Source organism: Pseudopipra pipra, chromosome 6, assembly GCF_036250125.1.
Source record: "Pseudopipra pipra isolate bDixPip1 chromosome 6, bDixPip1.hap1, whole genome shotgun sequence".
Classification (NCBI taxonomy): Eukaryota; Metazoa; Chordata; class Aves; order Passeriformes; family Pipridae; genus Pseudopipra; species Pseudopipra pipra.
The window spans coordinates 9,384,429-9,408,806 of record NC_087554.1 but is presented as its reverse complement, the minus strand read 5'-3'; the positions used below and the strand labels follow the sequence as shown (position 1 = coordinate 9,408,806).

General features: G+C 39.1%; 1 protein-coding gene across 4 annotated transcripts in view; it reads right to left on the bottom strand.

Moving 5' to 3' along the window:
* Positions 1-576: 576 nt before the first annotated feature.
* Positions 577-24,378, bottom strand: part of LOC135415488 (synaptotagmin-9) — a 70,382-nt gene continuing 46,580 nt past the window's right edge. The window contains exons 4-8 of one of the 4 annotated variants that reach the window (XM_064657246.1): positions 9,204-9,324; positions 8,000-8,171; positions 7,221-7,350; positions 6,483-6,639; positions 577-5,444 (exon numbers count right to left, since the gene is read on the bottom strand). In XM_064657246.1, coding sequence (XP_064513316.1) covers positions 6,532-6,639; positions 7,221-7,350; positions 8,000-8,171; positions 9,204-9,324 — 531 coding nt within the window. In that variant the 3' untranslated portion in view covers positions 577-5,444; positions 6,483-6,531. Of the gene's footprint in view, positions 6,640-7,220; positions 7,351-7,999; positions 8,172-9,203; positions 9,325-24,378 lie in introns of those variants that run through there. The other 3 variants (XM_064657247.1, XM_064657245.1, XM_064657248.1) reach the window with 3 other exon arrangements.

Here is a 24,378-nt window from a genome sequence, read left to right as displayed (position 1 = left end):
ATGTAGAACCCTTGCTGATGGATGTATAATTTCAGTTGGTGTGAAAAAAAAAAAAGACAAGAAGGAAAGAGAAGACAAGAAGGAAAGAGAAGACAAGAAGGAAAGAGGAGACAAGAGTGTTGCCTTTCTAGGTGCAGTTTGTGTAATCATACCAGATTCGTCTGTGCTCTTTTCCATTTGTTTCTGGGCTCTGCCAGGGGACCTCTGGGAATATCCCGGAGCTACATGTCACGAGTTGACAGGAGGACTGCTAATTTTGCCAGTGTGCCATGCTAAATAGTGATTTTGATAATTTAACACACTGTTACTTGATAGAAGCATTCCTGTAGCTGCTTGATTTTTTTCTTAATATTAAGCATATGTGAGATTAATGTTTGATATGTCAAATAATCTTTCTGTAAAAATGATTGTGGACATAGGATGAAACAAGAGGAAGTATCAGTATTCAAACCCCCAAATTGTGTTCAAGTGCTGTAAAGTAACTGCCATGCTAACAGCTTTGTCTCTCTGGCCTCATTTATTTTATCAAAACACAACAGCTACGGAGAAAAACTGAGCAAAAACATTTCCAAAGTGTTCCAGTTGGTTTTCTCAATAATGAACTGAACTTTAATATATTAAATACAAAATAGTAATAAATTACAATTGCACAATTTCTTACAGAGTTTTTATTAAGATCAAAACTTATTTGTTCAGACTAGATTTATATAAATAAATCACAGTACATTTTTACTTGTGTTTAGAAGATTGTAATACGTATTACAAAATTAAGATTTTTTTTTTTGTCCCTCAAACCATCACTGCGAAAGGAATCATGCATTATTTCTACTAAACGAACAAAATGCCCACCTAATTGAGAGAGCCTTGATACAGGTATGGCTCTACTCTCCAAAATTAGACATGAAACATAGAGATACCAGGACTATTTACTGAACAAGAAATAATAAAGTATAGTACAATGTTCATGTGTTATTAAAACCAAAAGTATACCAAAACAACACACCTCTCTTCACGCACCTTTGCAATGGGTATTAAAAATGACAGCTGGCCAGCATGCAACTGAGTCAAACATTCCAGTTTTACAATGTCTACGTCTGAGCAAAAGAAGGAGGAACTAAAAACCCCAGACAAAACAAAGGAACAAATGAACAGCCCAGATGCTTACAAGTCCTCAGGTCATCTTCCCCTCTGTGCCACGTGTGCTGCCTTCGGCGCGCAGACGAAACCTTTCCTGGGTGGTGCCCTCCACTGCCGTCCGGATTAGTGCGCCTAATGGACCTTCAAGGAGATGGAGGTCCTCTCAGAGAACTGGAGGACCCTGGAGAACTTCCAGCTGTAGTTCCTTGCCCAACCCACTCTATTAGAAATTAAGCTCTAAACATGACTCTTGGAACCGCTCAGCCTTGAATGTGCAGTGCCACGAAAATACAACTCACACCTCGCACAGCTGGGTTCACCTACTGCAAGGCTGTCACTTCAGGACAGAATTATGGCTGCGAGAGAGGCTTGCCATTAACTGCAACAAGATCCAAGGTGATGCTGTTGCAAAGTCTGTCCCAGCACAGGGGGCTTCTATTAAGTTCTACACTATTGTGGATTACTTTCTCTACATGGTTTTTTTCTTCTAGATAAGAAAGCCATTGTTTTCTCACTTGATACTGAGATGCAATCACATTACAATGCACTGTTCTAAAGGGAAAAAAGCATTTAATTGATGACACTTCGGATGGAGTCACCTGATCTAATTTTTTTTACTTCTGTTCAAACAAAATGCATCAACAGTAATTTCAGATCGATTTCTACCTGGGTAAACCAGACTTTTCAACTAAATTTCCCAGTCCCCATTTACCGTTTGCTACTTTTAAACTGAAAGGGAGTTTGCAGCAACTTTTTTTTTTTGACTGCAGATATTTCCCCACCGTGCTCGAACGTTGCCAGGTGATAAGCATGTAAACATGTCTCTTTATGTCGCTGACTTTGGGTGCTCATGATAATATAGCTACATATCATGTTTGCTCGTTTAAAAACATATAAAGGAAACCAAGCCAAACCAAAGAACAAAAACAACCAAAAACCCCCTAACAACCACCCTCTCAAACCAAAAAGGGTGGACTAAAATAACCTCTTCTTTTTCATGCTTTTGCATTGCCCTTTGCTGTTTCATTTTGGACTGAACCAGGAGTTTTCCACTACCACTAGTAAAACTGGACTTCTAAGAAACAAGTTTGTCAAACGTACTGCTTTGGTGTTTTGTGGATCTGCTGGCATAGAAAGCTGAGGTGTGCAATGGCTGGTAAGAACAGCTTGAGCACTGGGTCTTTTATACTACATGTTGTCTTTCTGTTCTGGTACTCCCCACCGCTGCCAAGATTACTGACAGGGAAAAGTGAAACTAAAGAGAGCAGGAACGCTTTTAATGTCTTGTGATTTCAGTGGAAACACACAAAGAAATATTTCAGCACTCAACTGCAGAAGAGTTGTGCTGGGAGAGTCTTTTCATGGGAATATCACACAACTGTCCATTGTACTTGGCCTCAGTGTCAGTAACTTGGAAGGCTTTTCCATTGGCACTCGCTGCTTTTTCATAAAACAACATCTGACACGGTGGCTTGTTATGGAAAACTAGAAGTTAAAAACTAAAATTTAATAGCACGTTGTTAAAATGAGTGAAATGGGATTAAAATCCTACTGAGATGCACTTCTAAGGGATCTCCTCTTCTGCTTCAGGGTTAAGATACATTTCATACAGCCTAATTATGCATTCACAGCAAATAAGAAAACAAATGAGGGTTTTAGCTTTGAAATAATTCTTGTGAGTCTACTACTAATTTACCTCTGAGAATCAGAGTTCAGAAAAGAAAGACTGAACAGTATAGGGACCATAGTTTGCTCTGAGTTTCCAGTGTAACTATCCTCTATTTCTTCCAGTGGCTGTTGTATTATTGTAATACAGTCCAAAGACAGCAGCAGTCTACTGGCAGACCAGAACCATAACATGAAAATATTTCAGGTCTAGGGAATATCAGTGGTTAAGTGGAGTATAAGGGTGAAGAGTGAAGTATCCAAATATAGAAAATAGCTATCATTCCATAGATGCACTACTATGATAAGGCAGATATTTGTAAAAAGCACATAGTAATGCCACAGCCTGAGTAACACTTTGCAAGTCATGAGACAGCAAAAATTAGAAGAATATAATAAATTTAGGGGGTTTTCCTCATCCCTAAGCCTTTGAGGTATGCTGGATTCCACTTAAAATGCTCACTGTCACAGAGATTTCTTTCTTGTTTTTTGGTAGAACTGCATTCAAAATAATTCTTTTGATGCCAGACCCTTGAGCATTAAATAAACTGAGTATGGTAATAAAATAAAAGAACCCCAACCCACTGGCAACTATAATGATACCACTTTTTGTTTGATGCCCCTCTGAATTGCTAGGGACAAATCCTAGAAAGTCTCCTGCACTGCTGTGATGGTGTTTTCACAGAACTCTCTTTTGCTAATGTTGCAGTGGCAAAGCTGCCGGCTCTGCGTTCCAGGCAGGGGTGTGTGTATAAAGATTTGTCCAGGAAATCAAAGAACTCCGCCCCAAAGCAAGAGCTCCTCCTCCTTTGCTCATGCCCATCTCCCCATATTGACTCCTGGGACATGAGCCTGGGTAAAGAGTGCAGGACTTTGCCTGAGGTGAGGATCATGCAGGAGCAGATACACACAATGGATCGCACCACTGGTCTGCTGATACAAAGCTTCAGCTGAAAGAGCAGTGAAATAATTTTGCTGTGGCAACTTCGTGTCTGTTTTTCTTTTTTTTTTTTTTTTTAAATGCCCAATTGTTACTCATCTGAAACTGTGCTTGGGCAGGTTTTGAAGTGTTCAGTTTGCCAGAAGCACCCTTGCTCACAGTATTCTCCACAGCATGGCACGAGATTTTTGAAAACCACTGTACTTACAGGGCTTCTGCTTTATAGCTGCAGAACACACAACAAATTCAAGATTTCCTGCAAGTGCCAAGCTGTGCTTTATCCACTAACAATCCTTATTTTCTGAAAGATCCTCATTGATAGGTTATAAAACTAATTTTTCAGATTTGGGGTAAGAATTTTAAATATTTCTTCAATCCATGCATGCATATCTGTGTCAGCGAAGTTGCAAATCCAAAACACTTGGTGACCATTCAACACATACAAGACATGAAGCAATGTGTGTGCACATAAGCTTATCTGAACTATATTTAAAGACCAGGGCTCCCTATCTGTAAGTAAATAGCAGACAATTGTACCGTATAAAATACCCATACTTTGTGTTTGCATTTTTTAAACAGAAAATCTTATGTAAAAACTTGAATCAAATTCTCTCTAGAAAAATTTGGAGGAAGAGAGAACTCCATGCATGGCTAAATAAGTGGTAAAAAATTATCTCAGGGTCTCTTGGTTTGGGGCATAGATTTTATTGCGTGAAAGAGTCCAGCGCTTTGATTTATTTTCTTTTAATGGTCAGAATTTGTCAGAATTTACAATATACCATCATGTAAAACAGCCCTGCTAATTCTACCACAAATAGTAAAGGAAGTCTTCACAGGCACTATATATTTGGAACAGCATTTTAAAATGACAAAGGGTGTGTTTGTGCCCAGGCAAACGTGTGTGTGCTTGTTTGTATGATCAAGCATTGCCGCCTGTGACATGCTTCCAACATTTTGCAGTGTTGTGGACACAACTAAGAAACATTGACTGGAATATCATCTACAAAGGTTGAGGACTAACAACCTCCATGTTATACAGATGGTTATCTTCTTTCTGAAAGAACATACTGTCATTACAAATACCATATGCATCTTGTTCGCACCCAACAGAACTTTTTTTACAGTTTTTCAGATTTGAAGGATTTCTTCAAGCAACCATATTAATTTGTTTTCATGTAGGTGAAAGGAGGCACCAACTGAGACTGAGGACGCAACTTGTCATCAACAAATAAATGTCTGATGACAACCATTCTTGAAAAATGTTATTTAGAAAGCTATCCATTCACAATACTGCACCTTTTTTGCAAATACAAGGACTACGTTTGTTGCTGCTTCCCATACTTGTTGGTTTCCATTGCTACCATTTTGCTTGTAAAACCTGGGTTATTCTAATGAACAGAAATGATGACTTGAATTTGGGTAATGCTTACGACCATACAAATAATCTATCAGTAGCAATAGTGTCAGCTGGAGAATTAATGCTACAAGTGGATAACATTACGCTACTTGAAACCAATAGCTCTTCACACAGTAGAAGACTGAGGGTCCTATTCAGCAAATATTCAGGGTCCTATGGCTGTGGCCACAGAGGTTCCAGAAGCTCTCGCTGAGTCTAATCCTGATTCAGGAACCAAAATGATATGCTGTGTATATATTTCTCTGCACAGCCTGGATGCGCTGGACACCCTCCCCCACTTGATTCCTGGGAAGGAAAAAAATATGTCTCTGTTTAGCTCAGTGACACGAAAAGCAATCCACAGTAATGAAATCTAAAGAAGTTAGCCAGGCATGTATGAAAAGAACAGGATGCCTGTAAAAAGGGAAGAACTGTCAAAACCTAATTGTGGGCTCTGGCTGCAATGAAATTTATCAAAGAGGGAAGACACGTTGGATATAATGATGTACAGAACTTTTGATAAGAGACACTTCTCCTATTCTGGGCAGGAACTACTGCATAACTACTCCTTGTGTGCTGTTTCAAGCCATTCCTATCAATGCTTGGCTACAGCTGGAAGCTTGGTGAGGTGTTTTCCAAACCCAGCTCCCAAATGCCCAGGTCGGCATTTCAGACATGGCACTTCAGCTCACATCTAGCTTGTCACTGAAGGCACAAACACACAGGCAGAGCTTCCCCACTTTGCTCCATCTTCTTTCCCAGACAGTTGCACGTTGGCAGCCCCCGTGCTGTGCAAAGGGACGGTGCCTTCCCACTGCGACTCTGCTGAAACTGCGCCGCCGTGGTCCCCAGGCACCGGGAAATGCAATTGCTTATGGACACAGGGCGAGACTGTGGCATTCTTCCCAGTTTGTAGCATCTTCCTACTGCCTGAAAATTGTTTATGGAACCGCCTGGGGTCAGCACTCACAACCAGGCAGGTAAATCTTCAGCTGCACCTCTGGTAACACGGCCTCACTCTGATGCATAAAGTACACTCAGAGAGGCTGCCTCCACGTATGAGGTGCTTACAGCATCATTCTTGGCTTGATATGGATACTATGGTCTTTCCTGTCCTTCAGCACTGGGGATAACACTGTGGCTGTTCATAAACGTGATAGTTTCTTTTGACTGGGATTACTGCCTGACTTTAGGCAGTGAGAACAACAATGGAAGTAAGTTGTGGTAACTCTTAGGAAGCAATTTAGTTAGACCTCTGATGAATTTTTGTGTCTCATGAATCAGGATTAGTGTTCCCTGTATTGGGGAGAGGATTAGACAGAGGGATTAAAAGGACGTCTTTACCCCACTGGACTCTGTGGAATAGCCCCTGAGGATATGGCTAAGAAAGAGTTCAACAGGAATGCCAAATTTCTGCTGAATAGGTTAAAAGGGTGAGGAAGCCTCTTCGGCAGCCATCCAAGCGCAGAAGACCTGCATAACATTCCTGCTGAATAGGGCCCTAAAGACAAAAAACAAAACAAAACAAAACAAAAAAAACCATAGGAACCTTGAAAAGCTTTTCTGATTGTGTCGCTTCTTATCAGCGCCTCAGATCTCCAGAGACACTTAAACATATTTTTTTCAGTGCAGTTAGGCATCCTTTGAGATGTGCTAGTGCCATGGATGATATATTGTTACAAGAAAAGAAGTAAATTAGGTTGTTATATATATAAAAAAAAATAGGTCTTGACTGTTCTGTAAACAAGGTCCATTTCTTTTTGTCAATTATCAACCGAGAGTTACCCAAGATCGTATTTAAAACACAAAACCAAACCCTTAATTGAGTGTATAATGTTTGGTGTTCTCATACATATATCTTGTAGACAATAATTACTTTCTGTCTCCCTGAAATTGAAAGGAGCAGACTTAACTTTTGTTTTATGTTTGACTTTTAATATCGGTGTTTCTAAGCCCTTTTCTAGGATTTACTTCATGCATGTAGATCTTGGGTTTGTTCATAAAATTTTATCCAACCTCTAGTGCCATATGGAGGAATATTCAGAATAATTGTAATGGAGGAGTAGGAAATAAAAGTCTTACCTCTACAAGAGGATGCCAGTGAGCAATGGGTTTCCGAGGATATGAGAGCATTTCGTTCCAGTGGTCACGACCTAGACTTTCTGCATCGTTGCCTACTTGACATACTCCAATGACCTCATTGTGACCTACACTGTGAAAATGTTTCATAATATTTTTTTCTTAAAATTTTACCTTTAGAACCATACCATTTGCATATTTAATCAGAAACATTAATAATGGATTTTTAGAATTAATTCTCTCCTGAAAAATATCATGTACTACAAAATATGTAGGTTTTCTCTTTGTATTTCCCACTAATCAGAACGATTTAATATCTCCCCCCTTTATAGCACCCACTGTGCCTATGTGCATTTGTTTCTTATTTTTGCATGAAGAATATAAAAGGTCCTTTGCCTCTGTTCTGTAATTAGCTGCAAATAAAAGTAAACTCTAAGCCACAATTTTATAACTGGAGGTCTGTGTGTGAGGAGTTTGAATAAATGCACACAAACAGAACATCAGCGTGCAGAGTGTCTGATTATATGCTCAATTACTTCGGTTTTGGTAGATGTATATGCAGCTTAGTTATGTCAGCTACGAATGCAAATCTATATTTTGAAATGTAGAAAGGAAATTCTGCCCGGCGAAACAAAAAATTCGAATCTTCTACCAATATCAACATGAAATTAATTCTCCACTTATAGGGACAAAATTAATAACTTTCTTTCTGGATGCAAATCTGCCGTGCAAGATTTCATAAGCCAACAGTTGATGTCGTGTTACAGCTACAGGTATCTCACCGGTCATAATCCATAACAGCTATCGACAAGTTAATTTGGTCAATGTTTTCTGGAGGGACGTCAAAGACTATGGCTTCATTGTAAACGGGATTAAGGGTATTCCTCTTGGTGGAAGTTTTTCTTTTCTTTAGTCGCCTTCCTTCACACATTAAAGAAACCTTCACGTAGGGATCTGTGTGAATCATAAGAAAAACGTTGATTTTCTTTTGACACTTTTAAGCAAACGTAATGGCAAGTGAAGGGAGCAGACTTCTTGTATTGCCCATACCTGCTTGCAGAATTCATCTTCTGGACCTGACTGGAATTTGAGCTTCTTTCTTACCATGGGGTGCCTGGGATGCAGTGGAGCTTTGAAAGCTTTACCTGGTTGACTGCTTATAATGAACAATTTAGGTTCAAGAAGCCCCTCGGCTTCTTAATACCCTCGGAGGGTATTAAAATATCCACTGAACCATGTTATACATGAGTATTTTACACAACAGCCTGTGTATCAGCCTATTTATAGCAGCCTAATTACTTGTTAGATTTGTAGCACAGACAGAAGATGACAATGTTTTTCACAACGGGATTTACTGATGTATGGTTAAATATAATTCAAAATGTAACAATTAGCAGCTTATATTTCTCAGGAGAATTATAATTATTTTTAAACTCCTGAATATAGTAAAAAAAAAAAAACTATTTATTTGCAGGTCCTTTCTGGGAGCTCCACAACTCCCTGCTAGTATTTAAAAGTAATTTATGAATTTTTACTTAAATTAGTTTATAATTTTCATTATCAAATTTTGAAAAGGTTGCTGAAAGGACTCTGAGATGGTCACTTCTTTGTCCATATGCCAACAAAAGCAGCACTGGTTCAGTGGCTCTTGGAGACTGGCAGAGAGGGTCAGTCTGCCTCTGTGCCATAATCATTATACTCTGCTGCTCAAATTCCCAGTATTAGGAATGCATTTTGGCCAACTCATGCTACTCTGAATCACTGTGGCTTTAGAAAAAATAATCTCGCTGTCTACTTAAGAGTAAAGTACTTTAAATTGTCGGTTGCAACTGAGTAATCTAAAATATATTATTTATTTCTCACAAACTTCTGTTCTCGAGAACCCTCTTCTGAAAAATCATTCTGGGATTTGAAAGGGTTGAATTCTTTGTCTCTCAGGAGGGAAATGGGACAGAAATCCATACTGAACATTAAATTAATTCCTACCTGATGCTCCTGTGATATCCATTGCTTTTAAATTTCTTGCCTTTATTATTGTAATAGTTAGTCTACCAGCTGTTGGAAGGTAGCAGAGGGAAAACATAAGGTCACCAAGATCCACGTTATCCTGTTCCAAGAAAAGAGAGATAATATGAAGCAATAATAAGAATTTTCCTACCCACAACAGGAGCTAGAGATAAAAATATACCTTTGGGGATCTACAGTTTAGCAGGTAAAAGCTGAATTCTCATTCTGAAACACATCTGAAAAAACAGACATCCACCTGCATACAAGGTTTGAGTCGCTACGTTTTTTGCTGGACCACCAAAGGGTAAATGAGGTTTTAGTTTCTAGCACTCAGTCCTTGGAGCTGACACTCATTTAAGTGATGAGATACTGTAAGGCACCAGAAAAATCTTTGTCCTGTTTTATATTTTGTAGTGATTTGTTTTGTACCATTGACGAGCAGCCACAGATGTCTGTGCCTTTCCTTCTGGTCTGCAGGAGGATACCCACAGAGAGTTTCACAGAAAAAACCATGGGTTGCACAGGGCAAAGTCTTATGCAACTCTCAAGTTTGCATAAACTCAGTGTGATAAGTCTGAAGTGTCTATGGCAATGGGACAGTCTCTGCTAGAAGTGGAGTAAGGGCATTACTTCCTGTGCCTGGAGAAGACAAGCTCCCTTATCAACCTGTTTCAACCTGATTTACAACCTGATTTAGAACCCTTTCCTCTGTTAATGGCATTAACAGGTTTCAGAAGGCAGTAGCAAGTGTGCAAACCCTATCTGCAGTTACAAAGCATTGCTTTCTTGGTTTTTTTGTTGGTCTTTTGTTTGTTTGTTTGTTTTTGGTTTTGTTTGTTTTTTTTGTTTTTTTTTATTGGTTGGTTGGTGGTTTTTTAAAAAGGGAAATTGAAGTCTTTTATGAAAAATATAGTGAATAAAGGATTGTATTAAATTATTTCTGTGATTTGATTTGCATTGTTTTGACTGAGCAATGAATTCATACTTTCACAGACCTGTCTCCTGTAACCTAATATTTCATTCTTGACTTCAAAGAATTATAATATCCAGCAAATTCAAAGCTACATTCCAGATTTTACAGGGAGGGAAATACAGCTGTTGTGGAGTATGTGTATCTTGCCCACTTAGCTTTGTGCCATAGCTCCTCTCCTTTCCCAGTTTTGCTCCTTCTGTGTCAGCCACCAAAAAATGAAGGGTGGTGGATGATATAGAAAGTGAGTGAAAATAGCTCTCAAAACAGCCCCTAACACAGGTTTGTCTCTGAGCTGTCTCTGGCTTCTGTACAGATCAATGCCCAGAGCCTGAGCTGTTATATTACATAGTTTCATGAGTTACTAGGGGAGACAAGCAGGACAGAAAATGTTGTTGTCACAGAGTCATAGAAAAACGTTGTGTCACAAGGGAATTTTAGGTGTTGCTTGATCCAACCCCTTGCTCAAGAGAGGCATCTTCACTTTAGCTCTCAGCTCATTCAAGGAAAAACCCCAAAACATGTAAATTCATTCGCAAGTAGGTCCTTTCCTTGTGCTGTTATTTAAGAGAGATGCTGCCAAAGAAGGAAAAGGCTGATATTATGGGCCCTTTGTCAGGAATAACCAGCTTTTAACTCTGAGTTGACTTCATCACTTATCATCTTTTCTGTTCTGAAGTTCAGTGTTTCACGGTAGCTGTAAAGCTAATAAAGGCTGTGACAATATCGAGGTAGCTCATATGAGTCACCCAGTTTAGTGTCTCTTGATGGTGCACACTTGGTAACAGACCTGATGCAACAAACTGTGTCACTGACTCACTTTGTGAGAGCATCAAAGTGCTGTTTGAGAAGGTGATGCTATAAGTATTACAGGCTGAAGCAATGTCAGCACATCCAGGAGGAATTTCTCTTGGTTGACACCTTAACAATACAGGAGGAATTTCCCAGTGATCAGCTGCAGCTCGATACCTATAACCTGGGGAACAGGAAGCAAACTTTTCACTTATCCTTCCCACTGTGAGGAAGAGCAACTTCCAACATGTGAGTGTACTTCACCAGCTCTGGGGTGCTGAGATTTGTGGCTGTGGAATCCACTCGTGCTGCATTTCTGAGGGGAGCAGGATTTCATAAGCCATTTAAAGAAATGATTGACTGAAGCCATCTTTTGGGAATTTGTCAGTCTGGCAAGTTTTTTATAGAGAGGTTATTTTCAATGAGTTGGTCACTAGCCTTCAGAAGAAGACAGCATTGCTGAATCACTCAGGTTTTCCCTGACCATAAAGAAGCCCATCAGGCAGCTGTTGCTATAACTGTGTATTTTGGCATTCCTCAGTATTGTCAGCCACAGCAGCCTCACTCTGTATTCAACTCCAGTGCTCCACATGGTGACTAGGAATTCATTCTGTGAGTCCTGTAAATGCTTTACTGTTACTACCAAATACAAGAGTTTCCATTCCAGACTTGGTCATCCTGAATGAACATTTTAAAAACTTGTTATCAATTCTTATCAAGAAGTTCATAAGTAAATGTATTACTACACAATTGTTTCATATATAAATGCCAAGAAAAATCATAGTATCACAGAATACCCTGAGTTGGAAGGAACTCACAAGGACCATCAATTCCAAGTCCTGGCCTTGTGTAGGACACCCCGAGAATCACATATGTGCCTGAAAATGTTGTCCAAACACTTCTTGAACTCTGTCAGGCTTGGTGCTGTGACCTGGGGAGCCTGTTCCAGTGCCCAGCAATCCTCTGGGTGAAAAACCTTTTGCTGATATCCAACCTAAACCTCCCCTGACACAGGTTCATACCATTTCCTCAGTCTTGTCACTGGTTACCAGAAAGAAGAGTTAAAATATGTTAACCTTCTGCATAAATGAACTGGTTAGGAAAGAATGGATCCCATACGTTGAATGCAGTGTCAGGAATTATGCCATAATATACTGATCCACAAACTTTGTCTTACATGTGAAAAATAATTGTCACCTGCACTGTGATGTGTTTTTAGCAAATGCTGCAATGACAATAATACTTCATTAACGCTTTTTGAAAAATTGCATTGGGTATTATATGGGAAAAGCATTGTTATACTGGAAACAGAGTCTGTGGTTTCTTCACCCTTTTCCAGTTCTTGAAGTTACAGGTGTTGTAGCAATAAGTCACAGATGACCGTGAGATTGTCTGTTCATAAGCCAATACCAGCAGTAATCTAACCAGGGCAGTCTGGGAATGGGACTGAAGGGAAGCTTGCAGGCAGCAGCAGGAAAGAGACACACTTTTTGGCATGCAAATCCTTCTCCAAGTCTGAAAAAGAAGCCCTGCCTACTCACACTTTCATTTTGACTTGTAGAGAATGAATGACTACTCCATCATACTGGCTACTTGTGAACATTTCTTTCATTTTGGTAAGACAGATTTTCTAATAGAACCTTTCCCCATGCCCTGGCTATTCCTCCCTGCTTATCCCTGTTTCTGTAATCAAAGGGCAACATTTTCGTCTGTTCCAAACACTGTAAATTTTGCTGCTGGGGCCTCAAGGTTCAGTTAGAAAGGTTTAATGAGGGAATGTTCTTCAGAGAGTGCCACAGTCTGTGACTGCACCACAGAACTTGCTCGTGTGTGTGTGCACCTGTCTGAATAACTGCAGTGGAACAGGCAACGTGCTCTGCCTGGGGACCGGCAATGTCACAGGCGTGACCCTTCCATCCAGCAAACACCAGCCTTTACTATAAATTCAGTTTCTTAACAGAACCAAAGCCTATGCAACAGAGCACAGAGAGGATTAGTGCACATCATCACAAGTTTAAAATCACTGAGCTACATGGCTTAAGCCACGGATTGTCACTAAAGGTGTGCTGTATTAGCAAGAAACAGCTTCAAGGAACAGAATTAACAAGCATAGAGGGCAGGATCTTCTGCAAGGATTATGCTCCTGTTTGAATTGAGTACTTATGTGTTACTATGTATGCTTAACAATACGTGGCAATGTATTACACTGCCAGAGACATTTTAAAATTTCTGCATAGAAAGAAATTTCATAATATGGTAGGTTATTGAGTCATGCATGTTGTACATTCTAAATATGTGTCTTACTTCATTCAGTGTGGTGCTAATACCACACTGTGCATGTTATGGTGCAATCATGACAGCCCCAAAATAACCAGACCAAAAGGCTGGGCAATGGCATCAATAACTTAAAAGAAAATAAGTAGAAGATAATTAAATTCCAATTATAATTTCTGTATATGTACATGCTGTGTATTATTTTTCTTTTGGTCCTGTTCAGCATGAAACATAAAAGAAGAGGAAGAAAACACTGCTTCTATTTTTAATCTATAAATCTATAACCTGCTCATTCCTGTGTTTTAAAAAAGGTAGAACATGACTGGCATCTGCTTTGCTTTTCCAGTGCCCCAGGCTTTGGCCCCAGGCTTGAGGTGATGGCTGAGTGCCTTGATGTTGTTAGCTGTGCCTTACAACACGCTGCACAGCCTGTTTTTGATAATCCCACCTAGATTTGTCTCTGAGCCCTTGTCCTGTTCATGCAGTCCTTTATTCAAAAGGGCAAGAGCATGAAGTTTTCTTCCTTTAAAACATCCCAGTGTTACCTAGGAGAGTTATATGTATTCAATCCAGCTGGAGAGTTCAAACCAGAGGTGTAAATCACAAGGTTTGCCTGAAAACCACAAAGAGAATGAATCCCACACTGAAACCTCAAGGCAAATTTTACTCTTTGATTCCTGTTAGGAGGATGGAGACATAGCCCCCCTCACATTATCCTTCCTCCTTGCTCCATTTTCTAGTGGAAATAATTGATAACATTATAAAAATCATATTATTTGAATAATTTTCAGTGGCTTCTACTGAAAGGTTTAATGTTCCTACTTTTCCAAGAAAACATTTCTGGTTTTCCTCCTGTAAAATTAACACAAAATAAATATACCTTTAAAAATGTTGAATTCTAATAGTAACATTAATAGGTTTTTAGTCTAGAATCACATGGTATTTATAGAACTTAAAATTATTAAATTTTGATGGCAAATAGCCTGCAGGATAAATCACTCCCTAGTACTGTGTCAGCAGCTCCATGCTGTTGCTTAGTGAGTATAACTCAGCATATTAAACAGGGAGAAGTGTAACCTTAAAGAGGAGAGTGAACATGGGCCCCTAAATGGCCTCACCTTTGATGCCTGGGAGGCTGCATCAAGCAGCTCAGGCTGGATCAAACCAACTCAGTGAAACCTGTAAATAACCTGGAAGTTAAGGAGTTTTTGACAAATGGGGATGACATTTGGGATCAGATTTCTCCTCTCCCTTCTCCTAAATACATTTGAGTATTTATATATAAAAATAGCAGAGAATGAGTATGTAAAATCATGCAAAACAGGCAGCAAGGGATGGAAGAAAACAAGACAGATTATAGCTTATAACGTCTGCTTCTGCTGCTGGTCTGGAAGAAGACATGCTGTCTTTGAGTTAGGCATTCTTAAGGTTTGTGCCCAATTTTTGCCAACTTGAGTTTTGTATTTCTGGAGCAGAGAAGCTGTGATAGGCCTGTCACCACGCAGGGCCTGTGCCACTCTAATTAAAGCATATGTCTCAATTATTCCAGGTTCCTCAGTTCTCCAGCTATAAAAAGACAGACACTACTTTTTCACTTTTCGGGTATGTTGCAAAACTAATTATGGATTGTGAGGTGCTTGCATGTATTTTTATGCATCTCACCAACTTGCCATTAATGGGAGCACTTACAGGCAGTGATGCCCCTGCTTATTTCCTTTAAAATTACTGTTGAAAGAGGTTTTCAAGGCACTAGTGATTTCAGAGACTTGATAAATTCCCACTGCTACGTCAGAGCTGTACAGCTCAGGCAATGGTAGCTTTGCAGACTACCTCCTTTAGCAGTTATACATGTCTCTGAAAGGACACTGGAAACTAGAAAAATAGCAGAGGTTTCCTGAAATGAGATATATAATTTAAGGTTCTGAAGCACAGAAAGGATAGATTACTGCTATTTAATTAAAGTCTCTCTTTTTTCCTCCCCTCGTAGCTCAGGAGAATTAGTTATATTTTAAACAAAAAAAATCTTCCTAGTTATTTCCAAATCTTTCCTGGAATTAATGGAATTATACTGCTATAGTGCAAGATAAATTTTACTGTACATCATTCTAATATTTGATAATGTGGGGATTTGAATTTTGCAAGGATTTATTTTAGAGGAAGTCCACTCAGCTAAATCAAGGATGATTTAAATATACAAGGCATATGTGTTAAGTCTAACTGAATTAAAAATGCTTTAAGTAGTGCTATCTACCTTTTGGGATATACATTAATTAAATTGTTCATCTGCGTTGAGATGCATGAAATAAGATTTGAGTGATAAGATATTAATTCAGTTGAGGTACATGTCCAGGACACAAATACTATGCAAATCCCATACTCAAAAAATTTGAGACACTAATCTGTTTGAGTATGACAGTAAATCTAAAGTATCTAACATAAAGAATTCATTATGTTAGCTTTACATTTTTTATTATTTCATCATAGAGTTATTTTGAGTTATATCTACAAGAAATATATACAAACTCTTTCAAAGTGTTTGATTTTAACTGAATTTGCATGTAACTAGAAGAGAGCCACTTGCTGTCTCATCACACATTTTAAGATGAATAGAAAAGATATGACTGGAAAATTCTATTTTCATGACATCTTAAATCAAAGAAATGAACTCTGGTAAAGTAGGTATTTATTAATGCCTCAAACAATCTATATCTACAGAAATATGATTAAGTAAAGTGTGTGGAAAATGGGAATGGCTTATCTTTTACAATTATTCTTTCAATACATCAATGTCAGGCTATATTTCATGTTTTAGGTTAATTTGAAAATTGCATCATTTTCTCGCCGTGATTTCATTTTTTTTTGCATTCCATTGTCTCTATTTCTTTTCTTCAGGGTTTTCTCAAAAAATGAAAACAAATAGAGCTAGATGTGCAAAAAATGAGTCTGATTTCACTTACTGGGAAAGAACACTAACAAGGCTGAAGCTTGGTTTCACTACAGTGAAGGCATATGAGAAAGCTGACGTGTTTGCTTGTATTTCACTGGATTTTATACTGCTTTGGGTAATTTTCATGTCAAGTCACAGATGGGCTATCAGCTTTTGTGCCTATACAACTGTAAGACATGTATATATAGAAACTAGTCTGATGGGATGCATAAAAAGGCAGGATCAGAAAGTGTACCTTGGAATCCCTAGTGCTCTCTCCATGGGCTTGTCTGTGGCACAGCATTTGCTACTTAGCACACATTGATAAAAATGCTGGACCTGAGAGATTTTTGCATGACTAATACAGTGAAAAGTATGATCAGCTAAAGAATCTAAGCAAATAACCCTTGCAAAGGGGGAGAGAAAGCCCTTAGGCCAGCCAGACAACTGAAGGTGGTGTGTGTTCTAATTAAAAAAAGAAACCAACAAGACCCTCTGACAACTAAGTTCAACTTAACTTTGTTGCTTAACAAAGGATGTAGATTGATTTTATTTTATTAGGCTTTATATTAGTGATGCCAAGATGGTACTTGGAGCACTTCATAGACAGACATCTCGCCCCACAGAACAGTTCTGAATGCAATCACTTTGTGCTGCACTTCATAGGGACTGAAGAAATAAGAAGCCTGGGCCGCAGAGAACAGCTCAGGGAGTTTATTTTCTTATTTTAACTTACTTATAGTTTTGCCGAGCATCTCGGCAACTTCTCTGTAAAGACAGTATCCAAAGTAAAGCATCCAGCAGATAGTATATCCTCTGTCTCCACTTCAGAGCCTGAAGATCTTTTGAGATGGATTTTTGGAGTCTGTGTGCTGGTTTTTTTTCCTCTCCTGTTTCCATTATCCTTGCGTCACGACTACTTTTCTGTAAGGCAGGTCACTGCAGGCCACATAAGAAGCATCCTCCAGACACAGCTTTGTGTTGTGCCAGTCATTCAAGATACCTTAGGAATGTGGGTAGCTGGAGCCAAAGGACGAGCCTTTCACTCCTTGTGCACTTCAGGACAAATCCAGTTGGTGTCTTTGAGAAGAACACACACATAACTTTCTCTTGCTTAGTAAGTCAAAGGCCTGCTCCTGTAGGCAGTCAACGTAGTTATCTCTCTGAAGACCCAACATCTCTACTGTCATAATTTCTATCCTATAAATAGGATGGAGTGATTAACTGAAATTGCCTTTCTAATGGGTTAGCTGCATACCATCCTCAGTTATCTGAGTGCATTTACAGAATATAATTGTTCTTACTGAGTCATTTAAGGCTTTATTGATAAATTATTCTGTATTAAGATCCTTTAAAAAAAGCCTGCATTCAGTAAAGATAAACTTCATCCCCAAACTTATTTTTAAACATATGCTTAAATCCTATAGATTTTACTGGCTTTGAATACTTTTCACAGATCTTCAATTCACAGCTATAGTGGTTTGCTGTCTGGGCCTAAGAGTGAATCTAATGAATTATCCTGTAGCTATTGAGATAGAAATAATGTCTTAATTTGTTCCAAACTAAATTGATGAACTGGGGAGATAGTCTGAATTGAGCTAATGAAAATTACTAGAGACATGATTGGAAAAGCTGGAGTACTTCTGTGTATGTGTGGCCATGTCAGAAATTGATTTCACAGGAAAAACAGAAATGAGGCACTCTGAAAGTGAAACTTCTGTAGAAAGTTAGTATCAGTAATTTTTAACTCCCTCATCAGTTATTAAGAAGAGGAAAGAGTGAGTACAGAGTTGGCTCTGAAGGTTTGCTAGATGGCATTGAAGTTCAAAGACAAAAGTTAACTGAAGCTTAAGTTTCTCCTTGCAAATTAAATTGTTCCTCTGAAATTTTAGTTTCTTGAGTTGTTACTGCTTTTTTTCAATTCTTCTATGACTTGTTCTATTTTGTAGAAAATACGAAGTTCAGTATAGACTTAATAGTATAAAGAAGTCTGCCCTGGCTCTTCTTTCCCAGTCATTGCAGGCTGCTTTGTATAATTTTGGTTGATACTGGGAGGCAGGGGTTGCATGTGTGTTTATGTGTGTGTGTGTGTGTGTGTGCAGGATAGGAAACACCTGAAAGCCAGAGAAAATAACTGATCTTCATGGTCTGATATGTAAAAATGAAAATGTCATAACCTGCAAGACGTGAGTTCACAACCAAGGTGCTTTAGACAGATTTGTTTGTCCTTTTCTTCCAATGTATTCCACCTTGTCAGAGTTTACAAGTTGCCACCTTTGGTATTATGCTTCCAAAATCTGTTGAAAGGAAAGCCTCGTGAGGGTGGGATGATTTCTGAATGCTAAAGCTTTAAGGGAGAGCACATTAGCACAGAGCTGACTTAAACCTTCCCCTCTGCAGGGAAGGCAGTGGTGCTTCAGAAATGTTGACAAACTTGGGAAGAGCAATAAAATGTAAATTGCCCTGTATAGGAATATATGTTTGGAGAACAACTGTTTTCTCAGAAGGAAATGAAGAGGGAGCTTCTGCTGGGAAACATAAGTGTTTTGATGTTAAGTGAAGGTGGTAAAAGTGGAAGGACAGGTAGGTCAGGCAGACAGGGGATGCCTCAGAGAGGGCAGTGTCACAAGCCAATGTAACAGTGCAATCTGTAAAATTGGGCAGTAGTTGCCTAAAGTGAGGACCAAAGCTTTTAATGAATGTCCATCAGTATCTGTCATGTCAAACCCAATAATTTTTCCACAAGATGTAATTGATTCTGACTAGACCTGCATTTTTTGTGAAATACTGAGATTTAAAAAACCGCAAGGAAACCAGAGGTTAATGGTGTTGTAGCGTGCAGTAGCCTACAGTGCAATCTAATCTGGGTGGGCCAACCTTGCTGACTTCAAAGAAAACTCTTGGTGAACATCACACAGATGGAAAAAGATGAGAAAATAAACCCTGATGGTTTCAAGGCTAAATGCTAGCTTGCTGTAAGAAAGGGAGGCTAAATTACATGTTAAGTGTTTGCTATCTCTAGGCAAACGTGAGCTCGAAGAAAATGAAGCAGCAAATCCACTCTAATGCATAAAACTATTTCTACCATTTGTCAGTTACCTCTTGCTTCCATTCTGACATAAGTTGAAAGATATGTTTAATTATCTCCATATACCACTAATAATGAAAATTTCAAATAGATCCAAGAGAAATTGCAAGGGAGGAAGCTGGTTCTTAAAGTTTACTAATCAAAATATTTTAATCCAAAATGTCTTGCCTGTTAATTTTTTTTTCCCCGAGTGTGTTAAAATGAAAATGTCAATTTAAACTGAATCTGTATGCAAATTAATGGATTGGCCTTTCACTCCACCTTGAGTTAGGAGGGCTGCACGTGAACTTAGAGCTCCACTAAAATATGAAAAGATATGTCTTCCAACCCCATTCAATTATCTGTTCATGTACAGGGACTGACAGCAATCAGTATGTCAGGGCCCTGAGGGCACTAACAGCCCTAACTGGCCCTGATTGCCTACCAGGGCTTCCCCTGCACCTGCCCCTGGCTTAGCTCCCCATTTCAGCCTGACTCAGGAGCTTGGCCCATCCCTAGGGAGCTGGTTGATCCCAGGGGCTGCCCCCCAGCTCCCAGTCTGCCCCACTCACTGGCTGGAGTGGTGGGACAGGACCTGGCTGGCCAGGTCCTGCCCAGCAGCTCCAGGATCCCGTGCTGTTCCTGACACTGGTCCTGATGTCCCAGCCCTCAGGGAGCAGCCAGCCCTTGTGCCCTGCTGACACAATCTTAATTAAGGATAAAGTCCTGCAGAGTGGCCATTCTTTACAAAAAAAAACTAATTAGACATGGTGCTGAAATGACATGATACTAGAGTTTTTTGGGCCTTGTTAACAGTTCCTCACCTTCCCTTGGCACTGAATGTCATTCTCAGTGCAGGAATTTTGTGTTGTGCAAAGCAGCTGTCTGTTATATCATGTATTCTGAGCACATCACTCTGAGAAGGAGAGAAACTAAGCACCTGGGTAGTGCTGAAAAAAGATGGAGAGGGTCATAGCATCAGGAAAAAAAGATGTTCTTCCCATTCTGTGCAAGCACTTACAGAGTTTTGTGGATATATTCATTATACATACGTTAGGTGCTCTGAACTGACTTCCTTGCTGCTCAGGTTTAGCACAGGTCATACACAAAATGGGTAATAAAAGGACATTTCTACAAATCTGAATCTACTTTTAGTGTAAGTTTGCTCTACAATTTTGTTTTTGAGGAAGCTGATATAAAAAAAAGAGGATGGTCCAAATAAAATCATGCTTGAAATATAGAAAGTTAATGTCAAACTCTGTGCTGCATTAGCATATCTCTCCTGCCATTGCAGAGATTTTCTCTGAGGTAGGTTTTTTATTTTTTTATTTAATCAGGTATCTCTTGATAGATTTTGCCATCTGCTGTGGAATTCTATCCCAGGTGAGATTGCAGCAGGGGCAGTGGCCAGCTATACATGTACCTGTGTACATGCCCTGGGAAGGTCAGGAGGGGCTCATCCTGCTCTGGGCTCCCATGTAAAGAACGTAGAAGATGGAGAAGCACATGTGCCATGTTCACTGTAAACAGGCAGCAAAGAAGCACTTTGCCCCTAGATTTTGACCACTAAAGTAACTGTTAGTGATCAGTGTATTGCCATTAATCCAAACTCTCTCTGCTCATTTAAAAATTCAAGTGATTGGAACAGGCCACCCAGGGAATAATAGTAATAATGGTAGTAAAAATGGTAGTAATCAGCATCCTTGAGGAGATTTAAAATATACACAGATGTGGCACTTACTGATGTGGTTTAGTGGTGGACTTGGCAGTGCTGGGTTAATGGTTGGACTCGACTTTTCCAACCTAAATGATTCTGTGATCTCTGGATGTCAAATCTACATTTAATGAAATTCTGGTGCACCTTTTCTCTCTTTCTTTTTTTCTTTCTTTCTTTCTTTCTCTCTCTCTTTCTGATCCTTTCTGGCTTCTCATCCCACTAGAAAGTAATACAAGAATTACTACCTAAGTTGGACTTTTCAAAAGCAATGTTTTCTGTGTGCAGCTCCTTTTAAGTTCAGTGCCAATTCACAGCCAACGGGCTTTTGAAGCTATTCCTCCTACCTTTTTTCCTATGAGTTACACGGTGATTTTCTTCATTGTGTTTGAATGTTATTTTTTCTTTTGAACAGGTACTTTTCCTGGGTATCCTTGTGATTTTAAAGCCAGTGATCAAGTGTGTGTTTCTGTTGAAATTTCTCCATGTGTTTTGTTTCTCTAGAGACAATCTTGCCATATTATGTCATGCATCCCCTCAGGTCAGGGAACTGTGAGAATACTTCATGTGTTTTCTGGCAAAAAGCAGCTTCATTTCTAGCGTTCCCTGATGTTGAAATCCTGCTACCTTTTAAACTGACTTGGTTACTATTAAGTGGTACCACTAAATACAAAAAGTTGGCTTGTGATCTGTCACCTGTATAAACAGTAACACTGGTGCCCTGCAGACTCCAATGCATCATCCACCAGAGAAAAGGTGAAAATGGATCATTATGACTTAAAATCATGTCTGAGAGCATTCAACATAACCTTCCATTAGACTGAATGCACAACTAAATTTCTCAATATGCGTTTTACTAGTAACACTTCTCCATAAAATTACTCACTTTTAACAATAGAAAAGCCATTTCCATGGAAGTTTCATTTACTTCTTAGTAATTAATTTGAATGGGTCATGTAGAAAAGAAAATCTCTGCAAATTTCAAAGGGAAGCAGCCAAGGTAAAGAGATTACTTCACCACTGGGAATATGCTGTTAACAGATGGGGTGCAAAGGTGTGGAGTTGTACTGCTTTGATTGTCCTTGCACAGTCATTCCATTTTAATTGCAAGTTAAATGGAAGAACAGAATCATGGACATCAAGGTTAATCCTAAAAAATACAGTTACTAAATATGTCAAAATAGATGACACCCTAAATCTTCAATACTGCAAAATTACCTCATTTTATAATTTAGAATCTCTCTGGTTTCCAAATACAAAAGAAATTGAAATAATAGAGGGAGGAAGAACGAGAAAGACAATAAAACTAATGACAGCTAGACAGCGTTGTTCCAGAAGTGTGAAAACAAGGACTGCTTTCATCCTTTGCTTCTCAAACCATGCTATGAAGAAAACTGCACATTTGAATGAGATGTTGGGGGTTTGGTGGTTCTCTTTTGGGGGTGGGGAGAGAATGCAAGCTCTTCTGTTTCCTCTTAGACATGCAAGTGACAACTTCATAACAGACTGTTCTGTAAAATTTGCTGACTGCAGAACCTGCTGAGATGCTGTTGGTGTCTCACCCTCTCAGGGCAAACCTCCCTGCCTCACCTCCCAATGAATGCCGTGGAATCTCTGGTGACCCAGTGACATGGGGTTATTTCTACCACTTCTCTCAGGCTACTCCAGGAACATTTCAGTGTTTCTCAGTATCCTAATTGCTGATGCTACCCAAAAGTTCATGCAAATCCAGCTACCTTCCTTTCTTCAGAGACAGTTCTGGACTATCGCCATTAGGACACTTAAGCTGTGTGGATCTGCTAATGAAGAATTTATGCTGTTGCTGTGCATTATCCACCTACCTTACAAATAAACACAACACTTTAATCTTGAAGCTGCTAGGCAGTTTACCAACCCAGTACTACATCTCCCTAGGAGCTACACAGAAAAAAATAAGAGCTTTAAAATTAAACAAACGACTGTGAGGAAGCTGAAGGAAGGTGAAGAAAGAAGGCAGAAATCCATTTTAGAAAATGCAGACTCTGAAATTAAGTGTATCATCCAGGTGTCTAGAGCATGAGCAGGGGAAGATGTGACTGTGCAGAGTGTGATAACAGTTCTTTTTCTGTACTACTCGTTCTCTATCAGATGTGTTCGTGCCTCCCTATTATATTTAGACGTGCACTGGAGGCAATTTTAGGGCCACTTCAGTGAGCATGTTTTCTCTCTTAAAGAATGCACAGAGGGGAGTGTAAGATGTGAGATAAAGAGAGCACTAAATATAGGAGTGCTTTAATGCTTTAAGTCCATAAAAAAACGAGTTATCAGAACGCTCTCCTCTTAGCAGACTCCCCTTCTAACTTGTTTTACCTTGCACGTGCTACATGTGAAACACACCTAGAGAGGACAAGGATTGTTTTCTGCAGCTTGTTCTGTTCTTCCTCCTGGAATCACGTGAGCTTGTGTGAGGTGAATGTGGTGAGCTGGTTATCTTTATATTCAGAATAAATAGTGTTATTCAGTACATACTTGCCTAGGAGTAGGAAAAAAAGTAGCACTTTTAGACAGCCTGTGAGTGATTCAGTAAATAGTATGTCACAGTCACTCAGATGCCTTCTCAAATTTTCAGTTTAGCTGCTTATAATTTAAATAATTTGATAGTTTTTAGATGAAATCAGAGTTGTGAATTGACTTGTCCTAAATGGCGAATTCACTTTAGGACTCTGTTAATTTGATTTTGGGTACTCAATCTGCCACCTTAACAGGGCCTGACTTCAATTTTTTGGAAGGAAGTATGATTTTGAAAGAATTTAATGTATTTATCTCTAACCATCCTGACTCATAACTTTTGAAGCAAAACTGTCTGAAAAGAAGGATAGTATCCTTTTGTGTGTGGGCTGATTTAGCACTGAAAGGTTTCCTGAAATAAGTACCTTTTAAGAAGCACAGAAATGGCTGGATGGGGATGAAGAAAGTGAGCATCTACTGCTATAGATACCTGTTTGTTTTTAAAAAGATATGTATTTTAATGAAAAAAGTATTACTGCTATAGATAGGATGAAAAGCTTTTTATATGTTATTTCATAATAAAATCTTTGAATTGAATGAACTGTTTTTCATGGCTTTCTCAAGAATGTTGACATTCTCTGTATATTGAGTAAAGTGAAGGGTTTGGAAAAGGAGCTGGTAAATGATAAACCATGCTGAGCTACCAAAAGGAATGGGTCAGGGGTGCTCTGCAGAAACCTGGAGGGAAAATAATCTGTTTTCATTCCATTAGGAAGGCTACAGCCAGGCAAAAATTGAAGATGTGGATATAGAACTCAGGTAATTTCTGAGGGAGAGATTTCTATCTGCTTTCTCCAAGAAGAAAGGTGATAGCTCACTCATATTTTACCCATCAAATTTTGGGAGAGGAGGAGTACCTTCAAA